General features: G+C 58.1%; 2 protein-coding genes across 3 annotated transcripts in view; one reads left to right on the plus strand and one right to left on the minus strand.

Annotated features, from left to right (window-relative positions):
• The window catches only part of EFR3B (EFR3 homolog B), a 47470-nt gene extending 46550 nt beyond the window's left edge, over positions 1-920 (plus strand). For both annotated transcript variants that reach the window (XM_082306688.1, XM_082306689.1), the window contains exon 24: positions 311-920. In XM_082306688.1, coding sequence (XP_082162814.1) covers positions 311-416 — 106 coding nt within the window. In that variant the 3' untranslated portion in view covers positions 417-920. The remainder of the gene's footprint in view (positions 1-310) is intronic.
• A 3682-nt stretch (positions 921-4602) lies between these two features.
• POMC (proopiomelanocortin) lies at positions 4603-5855 on the minus strand (the record flags this gene model as incomplete). Its single annotated transcript, XM_082305511.1, has 2 exons — positions 4603-5238; positions 5727-5855. 2 exons carry the CDS (start codon positions 5853-5855, stop codon positions 4603-4605), a joined length of 765 nt encoding a protein of 254 aa, XP_082161637.1.
• Between the last annotated feature and the right edge of the window lie 16312 nt (positions 5856-22167).

The following is a 22167-nucleotide window of genomic DNA, read 5'->3' on the forward strand; positions in this document are numbered from 1 at the left end:
CTGCTGCTGGAGCGCAGGGTGCCTGACCACGAGGCCGGCGCTGGCTGTGGGGCAACGGGAGCCACGTGTGTCCCCCCTCGAGGATGCTCGTGTGCTGGGGACGAGTGCCAGCCTGGGGCTGGGGCCTTTGCGATGGCAGAGGGGACAAGGGTGGCTGGGAGCAGCCTCTGGTTTGTTTGCCTCAGTTCTCCTCTGCTATGGTGGCACCGGGGAGAACTGCAACGGTGCAGGAATGCGTGTTTTCTGCACCGGGCTTTGCTTCCTCACCAAACCTCTCTGTAAACCACCTCCTTCCTCTCTTGTGTTTCAGACCACCGCCAAGCCCCTCCGGCACCATCACAGCTGCCTACGGCCAGCCCCAAAACCACTCCATCCCGGTGTACGAGATGAAATTCCCAGACCTGTGCGTGTACTGAGGGCGGCCGTGCTGGTAGGGCAGAGCCACCGCTGCACAGCTCGCGCCAGAGGACCTCTTGGGGAGAGACTGCTGACCCTGCGGGAACCGCATCCTCGTGCAGGACGGGTGGGGACACGGACACCGAGGCCACCCCAAGATTTGTTGGCACCACAAACCCGTCTCCCGTAATTTATTTTGGGACTCTCTGCCTCCGCAGCCACGTTTTTGCAGCGGTCGGTGGTGCAGGAGGCTCGGGGCACAGCGGCGCGGGGAGGTGGGTAGTTGCTCTGACCTCCCTCTCCGGTTTTGGTTTTCTGTGAAGGGGAGAGGAGATGCGTTGGGCACGTACATCTTCCTGGCATAAAACAAACCCGTTCCCTGGGGAATCCCTCCCTGTCGGCCACGTCGAGAGCCCCTGGCAAGGCGCAGGACTGAAGCTGGAGGGCGTGAGACTGTAAAAGGCGGGAGGGCGGCTGGGGTGCGGCGTGCTGGAGCCCGGGGCAGCCGCAAAACCAAAGCCTGCCCGAGCTGGTGCTTGAGGCAGGTTGCTGGAGGGGGTATGGTCCCCAGCGTCCGACTCCTGGCCTGTGAGCCCGCAGCTTCCCGTAGCCCCCTCGGCACGTGGCTAATTCCCCTGGGCGCTTCACGGTGCCGCGGACGGAGGGCTCGCCCCGTGCAGCGTGAGGGTAGCCATCGTCCCATCCCAGTGTGGGGGCACACAGCAGCCTGGCTGGTTCCAGGTCACTAGAAAACATGATTTCTTTGGGAAAACCCACTTTTTGGGGGGGGAGGGGAAACCCGCAAGAGCCGTGCCTCTCGCCCGGGTCACGAGCAGGTTGCTCGCGGCGCTTCTGGGGCGACTGAGCCCACAGGCAGCGCGCCCGGGCATGCAGCGGGACGCCTGGAGCAGCGACACGAGGCACGAGCAACCCCCGCGCTGGGGAATATTAACACATTAACCCACCGTTTTCATATTTTTGGGTTGGGTTTTCACAGTTTTGGGGTTCGTGTCTCAAAGAAAGAATTGTTTTGTTTGTTTTTTTTTCCCAGCAGAATCACTTTGACAAAGTCCAATCTTAAAGCAGCTGAGGCGTAATCGCAAAGAAACCCCAACGCTGCAGAAATAGCTGTGATAAGAGGTGTTTCACAGGGTCCGCCCTGCAGCCCTGCCTCTGGCAGGCCGCGGATCGCGCCTCTTCTTGTGCAATAGGATAAAACTGGATTTGGGCTGGGGGGAGCTGAGGCTATCGGGAGTTTAGCTTTAGACACACGTGGTAGAAAATACGGGGCCCTACCCAACCAAAAGTGCAAGGTGAAGATGGTGGGGATGGGGAGGAAGGGTCGCTTGGGGGTATCCAGGCGTTGACAGGGTCTCTCTTGCTCCCAAACGCCTTTCAAGTTGTCGGTGCGCTGAGGCTGTTCTCCAGGCGAGCTTGGGCGCGCTCGCAGACGGGCCCTGCCTGCAGCTTCGCCACCGTCGCCCTCCGAGCAGCCTTGGGGGGGGTCCCTGGGGGTCTCTCCTCCTTCCCCTCCGGCCGGACACGCTGCTTCTGTCTTCGCTGCACGAAGAGACGCAGAAGGGTCTGACGCTGGAGGCGTGGGAGCTGCTTCTGCAGACCGCGGAGGGACAGCAGGTAAACGCAGCCGCTCGGCGCTCGCGCCGGCGCTGCCCCTGCCCCGCTGCCTTGCTTCGGCCACCACCCCTTTCTCCGCCACCTCTCGCTGCGGATCTTCAGGCGGTTATTTTAAGCTGTAATTACACATTCCCATCCCCCCTTTTTTTTTTTTTTAACTCAGTGGCGGATACAGTTTGCGATTGCCCCGAGGTCACCGCCTGTTTGTGTGGTTGTGCTGTAATCTGGGTTTAGGAAATGATCTAGCTTAAGAGGACAGGAAAAACACGGGTTTATTTCGGTCCCTGGGCTGGATCACGGCGCTGTCCCGCTCGCAGCGGCTCCGCCTGTGCCAGCCCTGCCTGCTGCCCGAGGCTCTCCCCTTGCTGCTGCCTCTCCTCGGGGTCCCCGTGTGTCTCTGTCCCCTGTCCCCAAGCCTTTTTTGCTCCCCGGGTTATGCCCGGTCCTGCTAAAGCCTGACTTTTGGCTGGGGTGGGTTTTGGGGTCAGCAGTGGGACCGCAAGGCGGGGGAAGGAGGGCTTGCTCCCGTGGCCGTTCTAATGAGAAGCGCGAAAATTTTGAACACAACGCAGTCGGCAAAGCAATTACCCCCCCAAACGGTGCGTCCACGGCAAAACGCATCCAAACCTCTTCAAAACCACGCAGAAGGGGGGAAGATGGGCACAAGTTTGCCTGTGCTGAAGGAGGGGAGCCACGGGGCACAGCGTGGGGTGCCCACCATCCCCTTTTGGGGCGGAAAATCCCCCCTGGCCTCTGCTCCCGGGGGCAGCCCCCGGTCCCTCCGCTCCCCGTGCTTTTCCCTCGCTCCCTTCCACGGGACCTGGCAGCGGGGCTGGGGCCGTCACCTCCCAGCGGGCCGCGGCCCCCGGCACGGCTCACCGCGGCCCCGCCGCCTTTGGGACCCAAACTCCGCCTGTAAATGTCCCCCCCGGCCACGCAGACGGTGTAAGTGATCTGTTTGTACATCACGTTTAGTTTAGATACTTGTGTACGTATAGATGACAAAGTATATTTCTATAAAGTCGGCGGTTTAGGTGCATGTGTGCGTTTCCATCTCTGTATTTCGGAGCACTGTGGCGTTTGCGTGTGTAGCCGAGGGCAGGGGAGGGGGGAGAGGGTTGTTAAAAAGGGCCGAGAAGCCCGCGATATTTTCAACCGCACCGGCTGAATGCCCTTTTCAAATAAACGTTGATGTTGCCACCTGAGGAGCTCCGCTCTCTTGGCGTGCTCACGGCGCTGTCTCGCTGCCCTGGGAGAGGAAAAATGGGTGGTGGCTGCTGGGATGGAGAAGGGACGGCGTGGGGTGAGGAGGAGGATGGCCTCGGCTGCGGACAGGCTTCCTTCCCCCAGCTCCGTCCCCAGCAGCCAGCCCCAACCGCCCTTCATCTTCATCATCCTTAATAATTCAGCATTTCCTCCGTGGTTTTTTTATCCCCCATCCCGCAGAAGGCCCCTGCAGCGCGCAGGGAAGCGTGCGCCAACGTGCGCAAACCCGCTTGCAAAGGCCAAAACGGGAAAGAAAATAAAAATAGTTATTTAAGGGGCCGAGATGTCCGCGGTGCCGCGGCCACGCGCGCTGCGCCAGCAGCCCCTCTGCTCCTCGCCGCGTTACGGGCTGATCTAGGCCCTCTCTTAGCGAAGGAGCGGGGGGAAAAGCACTAATCTGAGCCCTGTTTAACAATATTTTCACCGTGTTATATCAAATGAAGGGTGGGGGGCGCCTCCCTTTGGGGCATCTGCAGCTCTTCTGCATGTGCTTTCCATCCTCGGGTGGAGCGGGAGGTGGTGGGAGCCAGCACACGAGGTTAGCGGTACGATATCAATTAATGATATTTTGCTGCCTGGGAGGCGTGGAAAAGGGGAATTGGGCAGGGATATGCTTTTCCTAGTACCCAGGCTCCTCAGCATTATTATTTAATGGCCACCAAACGCTGGCATCCCACGTCCCATCAGCCGGGGCTCCCCTCCGGCGCCGAAACGCGCAGGAGCCAAAACGCAGCCGCGGTGCCTCTCCGGGCTGGCTGCAGCGAGCCCAGCCGTGCTGGAGCCCCACGGCTCCCGGGAAGCTCCCGGGCCGGGCGTGCAGGATTCCCCTTTCTCCCCTCGCCCCAAAACACGCTCCCCAACTATATTTCTTTACCCCCCCAGCTGCAAGATTTTACTTCGCAATCATTTTTTCTGCCCCTTTACAAACACCAGGCACCCCCAGCGACGTTGCCGACACCCGGTGAGCTTGCAAAAAAATATCATATTTTTTTTTTTTTTTTAGAATTCTTTTAATCTATCATTTACAGTATTGTACAGCTCAGTGAAAATATGAAAATCATCGGGCGTGCTCCGAACTGGGCATCACCCCCGCTCCCCGTCCGTGTCCAGCGGGTGCGGCGAGGCGGTCGACGTCTTTATCCCTAACCTCTTCCCACCCAGCGAAACCCGGGAGCGGATCCCTTTGGAGTACTAATTAAGAACGACATAACGAGTGATCTCTAAGTGAAACACATGCCAGCGGGACACTAAAGCTACGGGGGGGGGCGGTGGCGGGGGCGGGATGCCCCTCGGGCTCTCCCCCCATCACTGCCCCTTCTTGTAGGCGCTTTTGATGATGGCGTTTTTGAAGAGAGTCACTAGAGGGGTCTGGCTGTGCTCCGAGGTCATGAAGCCCCCGTAGCGCTTGTCCTTCACCGGCGCCTGCCAGCGGAAATGGCGCATGTGGTAGGAGCTGCCGGCTTTCTTCTCCTCCTCCTGGCCTTCCTCCTCCTCCTCTTCCTCCTCGGGCGGTGCCCCGGTGCCGCTGAGCGCCAGCTCCCGCCTGAATTCCAGCGGGTAGCTCTCGGCTGATTCCTCCTCCACCCCGTTGGGGTAGACCTTGATGGGTCTCCTCTTGCGTCCCACCGGCTTTCCCCAGCGAAAGTGCTCCATGGAGTAGGAACGTTTGCCTTCCTCCCGCTCCAGCCCGGTTCCCTGCTCTTCCTCGTGGCGGGACGGCAGGAGAACGGGCAGCGATGCCGGCGGTGGGTTGCCCCCCGCCTCCTCCTCCCGTTTGTGCCCCCCGCCGCCGCTGCTGCTGTTCCTCCGGCCGAACTTGTTCCAACGAAAGTGGCTCATCACGTACTTGCGGATGCTCTCGGAGAGGGGCTGGAGGTGCCCGTTCCCCGGGTAGACGGGCGCCTCGGCCGACAGGTCGGCCCTGCACGCCGCGGCGCACGCCTGCACGGGGGGAGCGAGATGAAGGGTGAGCGCGTGGCCGGGGGTCCCCGGGAGGGGATTTGCGGGGGGCTGCTTGCACGGAGCGGGATGTTTCACGAGATGGTTTCGTGCTCGTGTCCCGCTGAGGTCCCTTTGGCAGGGAGCTTCAAGGGCTGAGCCTGGAGCATCGTGCCCAGGCACCAAACCGGCCCTGGGGGGCTGGAAACAGTGCTGGGGAGGGGGCACAGCCTCCGCCAGCACCCATGGGCGCGGGGTAACGCCGACACCCAAACTGCTGCTTCATCCCGTGCAGGAGGGACGCTTCAAGCTTAAAAACTTATTTTAGCATCATCCCCCACTGAAACCTGCGGGTCGTTGGGTCCAAAGCATCACCCCACATCGATGCGGGTCACCCCGCAGTGTCGGCATCCCCGTCACCTCCTCCCCCCGTCCCTGGCGGGGGTCAGAAACCAAAGCAAGCGGAGGGCAATCCCCATCCCCGGGCTTACCAAAATGCCGGCCTCGCTGGTGAGGTCCTGGCACTTGCTGCTCTCCCAGCACGGGCCGCTGGCGCCGGCGGGGTGCCAGAGCAGCAGCCCCAGCACCACGGGCAGGCAGCTCCACAGCGCGCTCGGCATCCTGGCTGGGAACGCGAGGCCGGGGTCACAGCAGGGATGCGAGGGGCTGCGGGCCCAGAAATCCTGCAGGAACTATGGGGAAAAAAAAAGAAAACAAACCCCTCTTTTCCTTTCCTTCAGGAGACTCTTTAATGCTTTGATGTGTTCACCTTGCCCTTGCCCTTTTCGAAGTCGCCTCTGCCGGGGTTGCAGGAGCGGGGTCCCCTCCTGCGCCCCCCCAGCGGCTTTGCCTGTCCCCCCCGGGAGAAGCGTTGGCGCTGCCAACCCCTCCTGCAAAGCTTTCCTCCCTCTCCAAGCTCCTCGCAAAGCCACGCTCCTCCCTGCGCCCCAGGAGCACGGGGGTGATGTTACTGGCAGAGAAACCGAGGCACAGAAAAGGGAAGGCAACACCCGAACCTGCCTCCCTGCCTGCGCCCGCGCCGCTCCGCTCCCGCTCAGCCGCCCCAAAAACCGGGCAACGTCCCCCCCTTTGCCTCTTCCTTTTGCCTTTTCCCAACAGAAACGGGTCCCTCTGGAGCCCAGGTCTTTTGTCACTGCTACCCTAGGTGACAACCGCTGTCAGCGGGGATTGCTGCCGCCTCCTAAGAACCCCATAAAGATGAGTGATGCTGCAAGGGGAAAGCATTCGGGAGCTGCCTCCAGGTCTCATCCCTCGCCAACCGCTCGCGGCTTGCAAGCTGATTCCTCCAAAAAATATATGCTCCCTCCTAACCTGTCCTGCGATGCCCCTCGAGCAGCTGCAAAACTCCTGCGTGGTGGGAGACACAACGGCAAATAATCTTAAATTAGGATTAGAAGAGTAAGACGTGAATGTTTTACATTAAATTATATTGAAGTCAGTTGCTTGGCTTTTGGGAAAGGGGATGGCAAGCGCAGGTGGTGTTCGGGACACGGCATGCCCCGAGGGCTGCCAAAATTAACCCAGGATCTGGCCGAAACCCGGGGGCTGAAGCGAGGATGCCGTCGAGGATGAGGTTGGGGTCGGTTCCTGGATGCCCACGGGCCCTGGCTCCAGGGTCCCCCGGGATCCCCGGGTTGCTTTTCCTCTGCAAACCCCAACTCTTTCCCAAGCAGCTGTATTTAACTCGGCGTGGATTCATGTGTCTCACCTTCCCCCGTGCTGCGAGAGCTCTCCATCCCACATTGAAAGAAAACAGAAGAAAAATCTCATTTTTGGCCCAAAATGGGCGGCTGAGGGGGAGAGCTGGCCCTCCCCGCTGGTGCAGGAGCCGCCAGGTCGAGCATGGATGGAGGGGGACTTTCTTCGGCAGAGGGGAAAAAAGATCCTGGATTTATGACAGCAAATAGCAGTTTGGAAAGGAGGATAAACCAGCGAGACAGACCAAATTTAAATGTAAAGGTTGTCTTTCTGTCCTCTGCCCGAATCTGTGGGTGTCGCTGCCGGGACCCCCCAGTGCAGCAGCACGAAGGGTCCGGGGCGGCAGCGGGCAGCGCCTCTGGAACACGATAACACCCAATAAAGCAAATAAACCCGACAATAAAGGGCGATAAGCCAGAGACAGGGAGGGAAGGGTGCGTTTTATCGCTGATCCCTTGCTGGGAAACCCCTGCCCGGTGGCCATCCATCGCGGCGTGTCGCCCCTCCGCAGCCACCGGTCCCCACCATCCACCAAACCCATATTTTTGCAAAGTTTCTTTCCCCCCATGCACCCCAAAACATATTGGGGAGACCCACAGGGTTGGGTCCTTGGTTTTTGGGGGCTTACCTGTGGCCAGGGCAGGAGCCTGACCACCGTCCCGTGCTCTCCGTCCCCCTCTCCCGCGTGCTCCCGGTGAGCGTCTGCCGCTTGGCCGCTGGTCCCGGCGGCTTTTTATATTCCCCCGCGACGATTGCATCCGCTGCCGTCTGCCGGAGGGAAGGGGGGGGCGAGAGGGGAGGTGAGAGGGACCGTTCCAGGTACCGAACAAAAGATGAGCAAGCCACCGGCGTTCGCCGGCTCCGGCCGCGCGGCGGATGGAGGGATTAGCATCTCTCCACGAACCGCAGCCGGCAAAGTTTTCCAGGCGATGCTGCTAATTGCGTTTGCAGCTTTGGAGTTGCGGGGGGGAGCGGGGGTTGGATGGAAAGTCCTTCACCAGGTACCAGCCGGCACCGACGGCGGTGGCTTTGGCACGGGTTGTTTATTACCGGCGCGCCGGAGAGGAGCATCCGTCACTCCTTGGGCTCAGGCGTGGGAGGGCTTCGTGCTCTGATGGGTGCTGAGGATTTGGGGTTATTTTTCCATGGGATAAAAGGGGATTTGGTTAAAAGCAAACCTCTCGGGACAGCAGCGGCTCCTCAGGCCGGGCAGGGTGGGCGCAGGCAGCGGGCAGCTCTGCCTGATGAGCCAGGGAATCCTGCGGCTGCCGGCTTTGGGTGCAAAAGCAGCAGGAGAGCGTTTTCCAGCCTGGGGGTGGCTTTTCCAGAGCACAGACAGGTTTACATGGCTCAGTCAGGCTCCCTTTCCGCGCCCATCAAAGCCCAGAGGCCCAAAGCCCAGCAGAACTCATGTTTTCTAAGGGTTGGCCTTGGCTGCTCTGTGGGTAAGAGCAGTGGTGGCTTCCAGGAGGCTCCTTCATGCGCCTTGGCCAAGCCTTGCGTGGGCAAGAGGGATGCTCCATCCTCTACAACGTGTTTAGGGCCTTGGGGCCAGCCTGGAAGGTGGCTGGGGGATCCCAGGGGCTTGGAGCCATGGGGAAACTCATCTGGGGCCAAGTTTGCAGCCCCCCTGACAGCTGGCTCCTGTCTGGAGGGTTCAACTCCCTTTTTCCACCCAAAAGAGGGTGGTGACGTGCAAACCACGCCTGTGGATGGCTGCGGCTTTGCTAACTCCTGACTCTACCCTGGGGTGGTTTTGGGGTAAAACCACATCCCCAGAACCTGCCAGGCCCCGTGTGGGAGGCTTAACAGCAGCAGGACCGTGTTCAGAGCTGGTTTCCCAGGGTTTGCACGGCCTTTTACACCCCGTGTCTCACGTGTTTGAGGCAGATTTGCCTCTGACCTTGCTCGTCACCTCCACTGCCTGCTCTCCACAAGCATCCCGTCGTGATGGCACCGCTCCTCAGCCGCACGTTGGGATCACGGGGTGATTTGAAGACTTTAAGGTCTTGTTTTCCAGCTGTGGGCTTACCCAGGTGGCGAAACACATCTGCATTGGGATTTTCCATCCCCAGGATGTAAAGCCAAGGTGGCCCTTGAAGAGCTGGGCCATCCTCCCGGAGCACCGAACAGTGATTTTTTGTCGGGTCTGGGCTCAAGCAAGAGCTAGAAATGGGCTGTGAGCATCCCTCCTACCAGCCCATATGCAGCACCGTTGTTGATTTGCATGGTTATGAGAAGATGAATCTCCCAGGGAGAGCAGCCCATAAGCAGGACACTGGGGCCGGAGAGACCTGGAGTGTGGTTGAGCCACCCTGAGCATCTGCCTCAGGGTGGAGATGCTCCATCCTGAAGAGAGGTCCTCTGGAGATCCTCCCCTCTTTCCAACAGCCAGAGAAGAGCCTGAGAATAAACAAAAAGGAGGTGGGTTGTCCTTCAGCAGGCTGCAGACGTGTCCATCTCCTTGCCAAAGGATATTGGGGTGCAACAGATTCACCCGAGTACCCCGGGACTGGATGAAACCCTCCGTAGCGGGTTACTAAAGAGACAAAGCACTGGAGGGTCAAGGAATAACCTCTGTAGCGTTTCAGTTTGGTTCACACCTTCTCCAGACCCCCCGTCCTCCCCAAATCCATCCTCAAACCATCCACATCTCACCGCAGCGCCCACAACTGCGTCAGCTGCCTCTGTCCTCCCTGACGGATCCCCCGATCTGCAATATTTTTCCATGACGGAGAACTATTCTGAGATACTTGATGGCCCAAACCGGAGCTATGATTCCCACTTTAAAGGCTCTTTCATCTTCATCAGGCCGATCTGAGCGGTTTATGTTTATAAGGAAGATGCGAAATCTGTTTAGGAAACCTCGTTGAGTGGAGCGGCTGCAGGTGAGGGGTTGAGATGAAGCATCCTCTGCTGTGGCTTCGGCAGCCGGTGCTGGATGCCTCCGATGCTTTCAGATCTCCCCCCCGGAGACAACCGCACCCAGAGCTCACCCTCCCCGCTCCCGGTGCCGGGGACCACGGCATTTCCCAGGGACATCGGTGCCCCGGCATCTCCCGGGGATGTCGGTGCCCCAGCATCTCTGGAGGATGCAGGAGAGCCACCTCCACCGTTGGGGTGCAGGAGTGACCAGCTCCCCCTCCGAGCGCCGGGCTGTTCCCGCTGTAACCGCAGGATACTCGTTATATTTTATTCTGGAGTTTATTTATCTTTTTATTCCAAAGAGAGTCCAGTGTGTAAATGACTTGTGTAGATGTGGTGCTTAGGGACATGGTTTAGTGGTGGACTCGGCAGCGCTGGGTTAATGGTGGGACTTGATGATCTTAAGGGTCTTTTCCAACCTAAACGATTCTGTGATTTTGTGACTCTGTGCTCGGTGGATACAGCCAGCTCCCAGGCAGATGAATGGGAGTGGTGGGAAGCCAAGACAACAAGAAAAGGACCCTCCAGCGGGGAGAAAATCCCATTAGGAGGAACCTCTTCTTCCTTCTCCCTGAGCAGGGGAGAGCTGAAGACCACCCAGGACCATATAATTACACTGCACGCATGCTTGCAAAAGCAGCGTCCTCCAGCCCCTGGCTCTGAGCGCGGCCAGCAGCGAGGCATGGCCCCAGGGCTCTGCCCCAGCAAGCTGCCCAGCCCTGGACACCTCATTTTAGGGGTGCCTTGAACGAGATCTGGTGGCTTCATCACGACCTTGTCCCTGTAAGAGCCACATGCTCCGGACGTGCAGCCCTTTCCCGGCAGGGCTGGATGCGGGGGTGAGGCATCCATGGGGAAACGGGCTCGATAGCCGCGTGATTTCTGGCCTTTCCGTTTTAATTTGGAGAACAGGTCGCACCTGGGTGTGAATGAGCTCCGGGGCCGGCTGCGAATGTCGCGGCTGTGCTCAAATCCCGTGGGACGTGGGGCAGCCGTCCCGCCGGGCTGTAAACACCAACGTCACGGAGGCGAGAGGGGCTCGGGGGCTTGCAAAAACCTTGTGATGGCCACGTAGGTCTGTCCTAGGACCCGCACGTCCCTGCAGCACAGCCACGTGCCCTTGGGTGCCGGGTCAGTCCCCTTCCCTGTTATTTTAGGACAATTCTGCTGCAGTGCTTTGCAGATAGTTGACCCTTCCTCTGTTTGAGCGGGTCTCCTGGGCTCAGCACCCATTTCTGCTCCTGCCCCGGTTGTAGCTGGTGGGGTGGGGAGCAGTGCTGAGGACTCTGCTCCATCTGAACCATCTTCATCTCATAATTGGTGAAATGGGATGAGGATGGATCCCCAGGGCAATTGCATTAAGGGCTTGTGCAGGGTATAACAAGCAGGGACCCAGGAGGCATCCAGATGAAGAGATAGTTGGATCACCACCATAAAACTGTCCATCCGGGGATAGTATCTGGGGCCAACGGTGTGAGATTCACCGAGGCTCAGGGCCGGGTCCTGCCCTGGGGGCACAGCAACCCCAGGCACCGCTGCAGGCGTGGGGAGGAGCGGCTGGGAGCTGCCCGGCGGGAAAGGGCCTGGGGGTGCTGGTCGACAGCCGCTGGACATGAGCCAGCAGGGTGCCCAGGTGGCCAAGAGGGCCCAGGGCACCCTGGCTTGTGTCAGGAACGGTGTGGCCAGCAGGAGCAGGGCAGGGATGGTCCCCCTGCGCTGGGCACTGGTGAGGCCGCCCCTCGAATGCTGTGCTCAGCGCTGGGCCCCGCACCCCAAGGCGGCCATGGAGGGGCTGGAGCGTGGCCAGAGCAGGGCAGCGAGGCTGGGGCAGGGGCTGGAGCACAAGGCTGGGGAGGAGCGGCTGGGGGAGCTGGGGGGGCTCAGCCTGGAGAAGAGGAGGCTGAGGGGAGCCCTCATCGCTCTCTGCAACGGCCTGAAAGGAGGCTGGAGCCGGGGGGGGTCGGTCTCTGCTCCCCAGGAACAAGCGATGGGACGAGAGGGAACGGCCTCAAGCTGCGCCAGGGCAGGGTTGGGTTGGGCATTGGGAAAAACTTCTTCCCCCAAAGGGCTGTCAGGGCCTGGCCCAGGCTGCCCGGGGCAGGGGCTGAGTCCCCATCCCTGGGGGGATTTAAAAGCCGGGGAGATGTGGTGCTGAGGGACATGGTTTAGTGGTGGCCTTGGCAGTGCTGGGTTAACGGTTGGACTCGATGATCTTAAGGGTCTTTTCCAACCTTAACGATTCTGTGATTCTATGATCTCCATCGCTTGAAGATTTTAAAGCCAGCAGGCACTTACAGGTGATAAATCTGAGCCTTGGAGCCAGTGACTGGCAGATCACCCATAGCATTAAGGCCTTTTTGGGTGCATAAATAGAGGTGATCACATCTGTGTGCAGCTGGAGCTGTGGTTTCCAGCTGGCTTTGATCAAGGGGTCCCTTCTGAACCCACCCGTGCCCGCCTTGAGTCCGCGGCAGGCGGTGAAATACCGGCCTGCCCTTGGAGGAAAATGCTGATGCTTGCTCCGTTGTAGCTTCGCTGTAGGAGCAAGAGCAGCTCTGAAGTTGGGGACTGGGAATCCCACCACCGATTCCTTGGCCCAGCAGGCACCTGGTACCAGGTTTCAGTTCAGGTGAAGGTGCTGAGCTCCACAGCACGGGCAGCCTCCAGTAGGAAAACGTCCTTTTTTTTTGGCTGGGACATGGTACGCAGGAGTTTTATTGCAGCGAGGGGAGTCCTTTTCCTTTCTGCTGGAGTCAACTGATTTTCCTAATGACTTTAATAAAATCAAAATGAGACCTAAAATGAAGAAAGAAATGGCTGCGTGGCATGTGAACTGGTGGCACTCAGTGCTGCTCTGCCTAAGCTTACTGGTGCCGATGCCTCTTCCTCAGCGCTATTTATATGCTAAAATCTATAATTGTGCCTGATTCTCTCCGAGTTGAACCAAAATTGGGTGCTTTAGGAACAGAAAGGCATTTGAGGCTCTGAACGATGTCACTCTGATATTTTTGTTCGTAGGTGTTTTCTGGCATTATCTTCCTGCTATTTGCAAAGAGCTTGAGTCACGTCACCCCGCTGGGTAGATCACGCACCGATTATAATCGCAGGATTGGTGCAAGACTGCAGCAAACCCTTTACCTGAGCAAGCTCCTGCCTTTACAGCCTGAGCAGGTTTGTGTCTGCTGCTCTTCTGAGCTCACGGTGAAGGATGCGTCTTCCCTGCAGCAACTTGTGCTCGTTAGGAGGAGAGGCTGATGAGCAGCGCATGCCCAGAGCAATCGGTGGGTCCCGGTGTTCAATAGCCCTTCACGGATTTCTTTTTCACAGTCTTTTCCAGTGTCCAATTGACTTGCAGCACTTACAGCATCCCTTGGCTGGGAGCTGCACAGCCCATCTCCCTGCTCTGTAAAGAAATGCCTCACTTTTCATTATAGGAGCAATATTTCCAGTGGCACGAGTGTTTGAAAGGATGCTTGCCTTGCTTAGCAGCTCCTGATCGCCCTTCACGACCCTCATCTCCCTTGGGATGCTCTGGTGGGTACCAGCTGCACATCTTGCACCAGGACAGGGTGTGTGGCACCAGTTTTGCACCGGTGGGGACCCAGAGACTCGGGGAGCTTGGCTGGAGTGAAAGGGCTTTGGGTGGCCACGGTGCAATGCCTGGGGATGCTCCCAGGCAGCATCTGGTCTTGGTGTAGATGTACCTGGTGAGCAGAGCCAAAGACGGGGCGGGGAAAGGCTGTCTGCACCTGGGAAGCGGTGTGCATGACCCCAAAAGGTGCTGCAGCAAGGCAGCCTGGAAAAGCAGGTGAGGGCATGTGGCGGTGTGCTCCCCCGGTCCCCCCTGCCCCCCAGCCTGACCTTTTCCCATGGCCCTGCTCGGGTGATCATCACCAGTGGCGGTTGTGGTGGATGCATCCAGCTCAAAGTGGATTCGGGGGAGACAGATAACACAGCAGCCAAGGGCTAATTCATGGCAATGTGTCCACCTAACCGCAGTGCTGGTCGGTGTCCAACTCAAGCTAGATGTGGAAGAAACTAACAGACGGAGTTGGTATGTAAATAGGACTAGAAGTCAATCATCTTACCCCCATAAAAAGCGAGCAGCCCAAGAGCCCTTCGAGCTCTCCCGCACGGCAGCGGGCTGCACGCCGGGATCTCCCCTTGAGCAGGGACGCCTCTCATGGTTACTCCTCGAGGTTGAGAGATTCCTTGCCACAACAGATCCTCGGTAAGTGACTAATGGCATGCTAAATTTAGCTAAGTGATACAAAGGATTGACTGCGCATAGATAATCCTTTAGACATAAACCGTTGACCAAGTCTGGGACGAGGATTGGATCCAGCCGCACCTAGACTCCTCTTTGAGAAGGAGTTTAGGAAGCAAGGGGTTCTGCTCTGAACCTCGTGACTCAATGGAGGGTCTCCCTGACAGTCTTGTCTGACCCTGTCCCCTAGGCAGTAAATAATCAAGGGTATCTTGCCATCGAATCTCGTTAAACCACAGTCGCATTTATTATCAAACTTTGTTATCAATAAACATATTGCTCTTACAAGTGCACTCTCACTCCATCCGCGACAGGGAATGGGAGCACTCGGTCTCTCAAAGTCTCCTTCAAAAACCAGTTTGTCACTGGGGACGTGCAGCTGGGGCTGCGCGGTTTTCTCTCTAGGGAAGGTGTTGGTTTGCACATCAGGCTTTGAGCACCTCGTGGCACATTTATCCCCTGTAGTGGCTGAATTTCCTCAAATATTGATAGGCTGGAAAACATCAGCATGTTCTGGCACCTCCAGAATTCCCTCATCTTTCTCACCATGATTTTTCCAGCCAGCAAATTCATCCCAACTGGCCAAATCCTTTCAGGGAAGCCCTGTCCTGCAGCTCTGCCTTGATCCAAAATTATGACAGGAGTCCACAGCTTGATTTTCCATGGCTTTGGGAAGTTGGAGTCAGGCTCATCTTGGCCATCGCAAATGAGCTGACCTAAGTCATCTGAAGGGCTGAGGCTTTATTCCTGATAGGCCTGTCTTTCCTCCTGGAGCCCTCCAAGGGACCACGGTGATGGCATTCCCTAGTGAGGACCAAGCTGGCTCTCGGCTGCAGAAGTAGTTGCTGATCTTCTGGCAGATGAGCCCAGCACGTTATGGGTTTTGTTTGTCCTGGTTTTGCCCCCCAACACCAATCTCCTTGGACAGCAGTGAATGGACAAATACCAATGCAAGCTTTCTCCGGTGCACCTGGTTTTCTAATGTGTGCCAGATCAGGCATCACCAGGCACCACCAGGGCATCACCAGGCATCTCCAGGGCATCGCCAGGCATCACCAGGCATCGCCAGGGCATCACCAGGCATCACCAGGCATCACCAGGGCATCGCCAGGCATCACCAGGCATCGCCAGGCATCGCCAGGCATCACCGGGCATCGCCACACATCACCGGGCATCGCCACACATCACCAGGGCATCGCCAGGCATCACCAGGCATCACCAGGGCATCACCAGGGCATCGCCAGGCATCACCGGGCATCGCCAGGCATCGCCAGGGCATCACCAGCCATAACCAGGCACCACCAGGCATCACCAGGGCATCTCCAGGCATCACCGGGCATCGCCAGGCATCACCAGGCATCACCGGGCATCGCCACACATCACCAGGGCATCACCAGCCATAACCAGGCATCATCAGGGCATCACCAGGGCATCACCAGGGCATCACCAGGCATCATCAGGGTATCACCAGGTGTCAGCAGGGCATCACCAGGCATCATCAGGGCATCACCAGGGTATCACCAGGGCATCACCAAGCATCACCAGGCATCACGAGGCATCACCAAGCATCGCCAGGGCTCACAACCCCAACCATGTCCCTGCAGCACCGTCCATGTCCCCACTCAGCATTCCTGCAACCACAGAGCTGCAAAGCAGAAACTAATGGTCCTGACCCCCATCCATTGCAATGTATATCCCCCTCATTAAGAGTTTTTAAAGGAAATACAGTTGACTCTCTTTCTTGGAAATGCAGGGGATCAAAAATACCCCTGAGCATCCCCAGTAGAGGAAAGACATGGATGTCCCAGAGTGAGTGTGCCATAGGAGCAGCGGGATGGTCCCGGGGCTTTGGGGCTGTAACCCCCAGCAGGGAATTATGGCTTAGGTAGGAATAAGTCCGTTTTCTGTGCGAAGGCTCAGGTCTTTTGGTTGAGGACTATTTTAAAATCACTCAGAGTGGCCAGGGAGGGCAGGGAGAGGGCAGCTGCCCTCCAGCTGGGGATGCAAGCAGCTCTCAGGAGCGAGACAGCATGTTGCATGCGAAACCCTCCCCGAGCACACCTCTCGCTCAATTCCAGCAGTAAAAACCCACAGTAAGTAAATAGTGCACCTTGCTTTTAGACTGAATTAATCTCATTTCAACACCTGGGTTTGGAAATTGTCCTGGTTTCTGGGCTGGAAGGACAGGGTCGGCAAATCTCTGGCTGGGGTAGGGGCACAGCCGTGACCCTCTTGAGGGGGTGTCCTGTCCCCACAGAGGGACCCCCCTCCTGCCCGGAGCCGCTCTTCGGGTCCCTGCCACCCAGCCGAGGATGCGGAGGGATGTGGCTCCTTCTCCGGTGAGAGCAGAGCCGGCCCAGACCATGGGTTGGGAGGAGCTGCCTGACTTTCGGCTGGTTAAAAGTGCCAGGGATAAATCCTGCCCTCCCTCCGGGACCGGGACCGGATCATCCCCTCCTGCCCGGCATGGCTGCGCGCCGGCCCTGGGGGTTAGCCCAGAGCAGAGCCATCCCTGGGGCAATAGGAGAGGGGAGGTCAGGAACTCAAAATTCTCCAATTCAGCATTTTCTTCCCTCATTCACCCTGCCTTTCTTTTCTTTTTGACCCAGTTATTACACGCACACGCTGTACGCGCACACACACACACACGCATTTGCACACCCAGAGCCAAATCCCCGATTATTGCCCGTGCCCCTAAGAGGGATTACAGCTTCTTAGGGGGGGAGCTGGCTTTCGGCAGGGTTTAGGAGCCCAGCAAGGACTTCATCCCTGCAACCCAGAGCTCACGCTGCATTTTGGGGTCCTGTGGGAGGAGAACTGCACCCAGCCCCTTCTCCAGCCCCAGCGACACTCAGCCGTGTCCTGTTTTCCTCCTTTCTGCAACTTCATCTCACTTTAAATCACATATTGGAATGGCAGGAGAGAAGGAAGGATGGGAGGGGGATTTGGGAGGCTGCAGGGAGCCGAGAGGAGCAGCCCCGAGGGATGCGAACAGCCTCGCTTGCCCCTTCGAGGTGCTGCCTCTGCCCAGGGCTGGTGCTCTCGGGGAGGATTAAGGGCGATGGCACTTAGCAAAGCCCCCAGGCAGAGCCAGATGCCTGCAGGATCCCAAAGTGGCCCTGAACGGTGCCTTCCTGAGCACAAGAAGCTCCCCAGCTCCAGCTGGACCCTAAACCTCCATCAGATGCACCCGGTCCCCCCTTACCCTTCCCGGGCAGGGGCCACCCAGGACAGGGCATCCCGGTGCCGTTTTGCATCCAGGGCTTGGGGCTGGCAGAGAGCCTGAGCCCTGGAAGCCCATGGCCCCTGTACCTCAGGGTACAGCGTTTGCTGATATTTGTGGAGCGTGACCACGGGCGGCGAAGCAGCGCTAAAGTTTACTCTGATTTTGGGGCTCCCCGGTCTTCAGGAGTCTCTGAACTGCCTCTTACTGCGGATTATTTTATAGCAAATCACTGATTATTGGTGTTAGTGGTGGGAGCTAATTCAGGTCATCGCAATCCTAAGAGGTTGGGGTAGGTAGAGTTGGGTTAGTTTGTCCTTTCCTCCAGGAGACCAAGGCAGGGTCAGGGATGGCCAGTTATCCAGGGATACCTGGGGCTCTCTTCGCTCCATTGGGCAGGAACAAGAGATGTAGAAGTATTGTGTTTTTTGACATTTCTCCCTCAAAGAGAGACCACGTGAGAGCCGATGGGTTGTCGGCACACCGAGGGTGTGTGAGGTGTTGAAGGCTGGCCACAGAGCACAGGAGAGGCTGCAGCACCTGGGCGATGGTGGTGGGGACCTCGTCTCCTCCAGAAACGACAGTGGGGAGCAGATGGAGCGGGATTTGGGATGGAGTGGGAAGAGCAGGAATTGCACGCCCATGGAAACACTGTGCATTCCTGCATTTGGGAGGAAGCAGAAGAAGAGGTGCTCGCGGCAGGGGAGGACGGTGGTGGCACAGGCTTCATGGTGCTGCTCTTCGGAGCACGTTGGGGAGATGGATGCTCAACAACAGCAGCTCCCCAGCAGGGTGGTGTAATCTGCGTCTATGACTTTGGTAAGAGTTGGCCAAGGGGTACCCAAGGCTCTTGGTGTTGGCTTCAATTAATCCCAGACCGCTGGAGGAGTCGTAGCTGATGTCCCCCCAAACAGCAGGGAAGGCTGCCGAAGATGGGCAGACCAAACGCCGAGCACTCAACCTTGAGCCTTTCAGAGCCGTTATCTCTATTAGCATCGCCCAGGCTCTCTCACTGAATTTCCCCCCCTCCCCTCTCCCTTCCTCACTAAATGGTCCCCAAACAACTCAGACGTCAATCGAAGGCAGAAGAAATGGCCGCGCTTTGTCTCCCTGAAGAGGCAGCTTTGCATCGAGCCCTGTCGGGGCGGCCGAGCCGCCAGCGGGAACCATTTTCACATCTCCCTTTGTGAAGGAGCAGCCTTGAGCGAAACGCCACTCGAGGGGCATTGAACGAAATGTACGTTCACCTCTTCCATGTGGCACTCGGCGCTCGTCTCCGCCTCTGACGCTAATGATCCAGATGAGGGTTGGTTGTTTCTTTTTTTTTTTTTCCCCAAGAATAATGAGGAAAAGAAAATGAAAGAGAAAGGGGCTGGAGGAGGGGAGGTCAGATCCATTTAGGAGCCCAAACATTTATGGGGAGAGTGCCTCCTGAGTGGCTGCACAAAGGGTCTGGCTGTACCTGGCTCCATCCCTCCTCCACCTCCTCTCCCCCGCCACCTCCGGCCATGAAAAGGGGGAACCAGAACTGTAGGGCCTCCGTGAAAGACGAGGATAATGGATTTCATTATAGACGAGCACATTAAACGTCTGTCCACTCATGTGCAATAAAGGAAAGCTGGTCTTTAGCTAATCGCGCTGGAGGAGCTCTTGGCTGGGATTCGAGAGCGAGATGTTCCCCTTGGTCCCCTGCCCCGATCGCCGCACCGTACCACCCCATAAAGAGCCGGCTATGGGGTGCAATTAATCTTGCAGCCGGTGTCTACCATGCATCCTTTTTCTCTCCATTGGCCATGGGGTGGCTCAGGACAAGCCTGGAGGGTAAACGTCTACATCTGGCCAGGGGAACAACTCTTGCAGTGGTGGAGTGGGGTTTGCTGGTGCAGTGGTGGGATCCAGCCCAAGGAGAAGTGTCGGCACCCAAAGGTCTTCACGTCCATCACATCCAGATGGACCACCACCCCTCCCTTCCTTGCAATGACCCTTTCCTGGCTCCCCCATGCCCCCAGCCCTGTTTTCCCATCCTCTGCCCACTTTGTTCCCTCACACAGCACTTCTCTTGGTGTCCCTCAGAGCTTCGCAGGATGATCTCGGGGTCCCTCTCCCTGCTGTGCTCCTGCTTTACCCAGCACTGCTTGACGGGCTGGCACAGCTCCTGCCAGCTCCACGGAGGATGCTTCAGCCTTATTTTTCTCTCCCACAAGTGGCTGTTGAAGCAAAGTGCAGTCATGCTTGAGAAAGAGCAGAGGGTGGCTTGGCTGGAGGCCGCGTCTGCGAAGAGGTGTGATTTTTGGAGCGATCCGGGTCCCTGCCCCAGCAAGCCGAGGTGTCCCTGGGAGGTCATCCCAGCTGGGGGGAGCTGGGGTGGTCTGCTCCCTGCCTGGGCTGGTTGCTCTCCGTTCATTAGCGTGCGTGAACTTGGGACAGCCCCTGCTCGCACGGGGGGCTTGCTGCTGGGGTCCCTTCTTCTCCAAGCCACCCTGGGTGGTGGATGCGGACACAGAGATGCCTCCTGTGCCGGAGATGCAGAAATCAGCCCAGGGGTGCAGCTTCGTGTCCCGAGCTGGCAGGACTCAGAGGCAGCTCATCCCCCTGCTCTGCCCTGACCAACTCCCTGCAGAGACAAAGAAAACACATAAAACCCCTTCGCCTCACATTTTTACAAGCCGAAAGCAAAGCCGGGAGCCGGTTGTGGGCTGGCAATTCGGCTGGGCTTTTAATTTTTCTGCCTTACCTTAGAGCTAAACTCGGATTTCGTCCTCCCAGGGGAAGAGAGATGGGATCCACCGGGCTGGATCCAGCTGTGGGGAAGCCAGAGCAGGACATGGCCACGCCATGGCACGTAGGGTCAGGATGCTCGGGTGTCATTCAGGCTGTGTCCTCACCTTATCTCACGCAGACCCACAACCTTGCTGGGGGCTACCGGTGGTGCAGGAGGGTCCTGTCCATGGAGGTGACAGGTCCTCCAAAGGACACTCAGGTGGCCATCTGGGATAGCTGCTGGAAGGCTGGTGAGGTTCAGCACCTCTCCAAACCACCCAAGCAGAGGTTTGTTAATGAAGCTCCCCTTCTCCAGGCAGTTCCTCTGTTTTTGGAGGCCTTTTGAGCTGGTTTGAGTATCTCCTTTGTGAGAATCAGTCTGGGAACATCATCTGGAAACTCTTTACGTTAAGGGAAGAAAACCCAACAGCCAACGCTTTTGTCCAATATGGAAATTTCTGGTTTCAGCTCTCATTCCTACAGCTGAATGATTAGCATATTTAATTAAGCAATCCTGTTGACATTACTCCCTTGCAAAAGCAAAAAGGAAGCCCTGGGCTAGTGAATAAAATAAGTGATGGCTGTTCCCTGCCCCGAGCCCCCGTCCACAGCCAGGTTGGGAAGCTCTCCCCCCAAAGCTGCTGGGATGGGGCAGGTCACTGCGTGCCGGATGAACCTGCCCTCTCCCCAAAACCCATCCCCGGGGTGGGACAGGGGGTTTCTAGGCGAGGGGGAGCTGTGCCCTCCTGCCAAGGCACCATCTTAATCCCCAATATGCTGATAAGGTCATGCCGGGACCTGCACTCCTCCCTCCCATGGATCGTCTGAGACCGGCAGCTCTCTCGGCCCTATTTATAGTGCGGTGATAGGATCAGGGGGAATAAGCATTTAGTGTCCCTTAAATCGCACCTCGCTCCCCATGGCCAGCTGATGCTCGCTGCTCTCTGCCCTTGCCGTCAGAGCGCCTGGCCAGGACTTTTGAAGGTATGTTGGGAGCTGGGGTGCTGCTTGCTGGGAGCCGGGGTGGTGCTGGGGAGCTGCGGCATCCCTCCCAGTTCCTCATCCTCACTGGAGTGGGATGGGAAAGGCTTTTGATCGGGAGAAACCTTGGGAGCAGACTCAGAGCATGATGCCGGGGTGGGGAGCCCCAGTGACGGGCGGGGATCAGAGGGCAGCTCTGGCTGCAAGGGGAACCCAATTTCTCTGGATAAAAGGGACCATGTCATGTATTTTTCCTGCCTGGATGGTGGCCAGGCCACCATCCCTCCATCCCCCCTTGGACCTGAGCCCATGTGGGGCAGCCAGCCCACGGCCAGGGCCCATCCAAACTGCCCTGGGGATGGGTTGGTGGTCTGGGCTGCCCATGTAGATGGACACCATTCACTTGATAACTCCATTTATAGTTACATCTGCCAAGAAAATGTCATAGACAGGGACATGGAAAGAGCCCCAAATCCGCGCCTTGTGTCCCTGGGCCATGGGGATGGCTGGAGAGGGCTGGGAAAGGTGGGAGGACCTGTTGGTTTGCTGTGGGTGGGCAGCACGGTGGGGAGGGTTGGTTGCTCATCCTTCCTCTCCATCACCTCTCTCCCTGCTCTGGTTCCCATTTCAGGGAGCAGTGGCGTAGCGGGATGCCCTGTCCAGGGGAGCCAGCTCCTTCCCGTGCACGGTCCTGCATGGACAGAAAGCCCTGCCCGAGGGGCTGACCACCCCCAGCCAGACCTCAGCATCCTCCAAGCCAACCGGCAGCTCTGCAGGAGGGGAAACGCAGCCCACGAAGCCGGTGGAGCCTGGCCAGGAGAGCGGGGGATCTCCTGCCGAAGCTGGTCCCAGCTTGGTGGCCACAGGGTGACGCCAGGGAGGATGCTCTACGGGGACAGGCGAGTCCCTTGCCTGCAGTGACCCCCTTGGCAGGAGCTCTGGATTCCCTGCTGATGCTCTGGTCCCATATAGCTGCAACCTCACCCGCTAACTCTCAGGAGAAGACCTGGTGTTATGCCCTGGGGACTGCCACCTTTCTCCCCGACGGTGTTTGATG

This window comes from Platalea leucorodia (genome assembly GCF_965183815.1).
Source record: "Platalea leucorodia genome assembly, chromosome: 3".
NCBI classification, from domain to species: Eukaryota; Metazoa; Chordata; class Aves; order Pelecaniformes; family Threskiornithidae; genus Platalea; species Platalea leucorodia.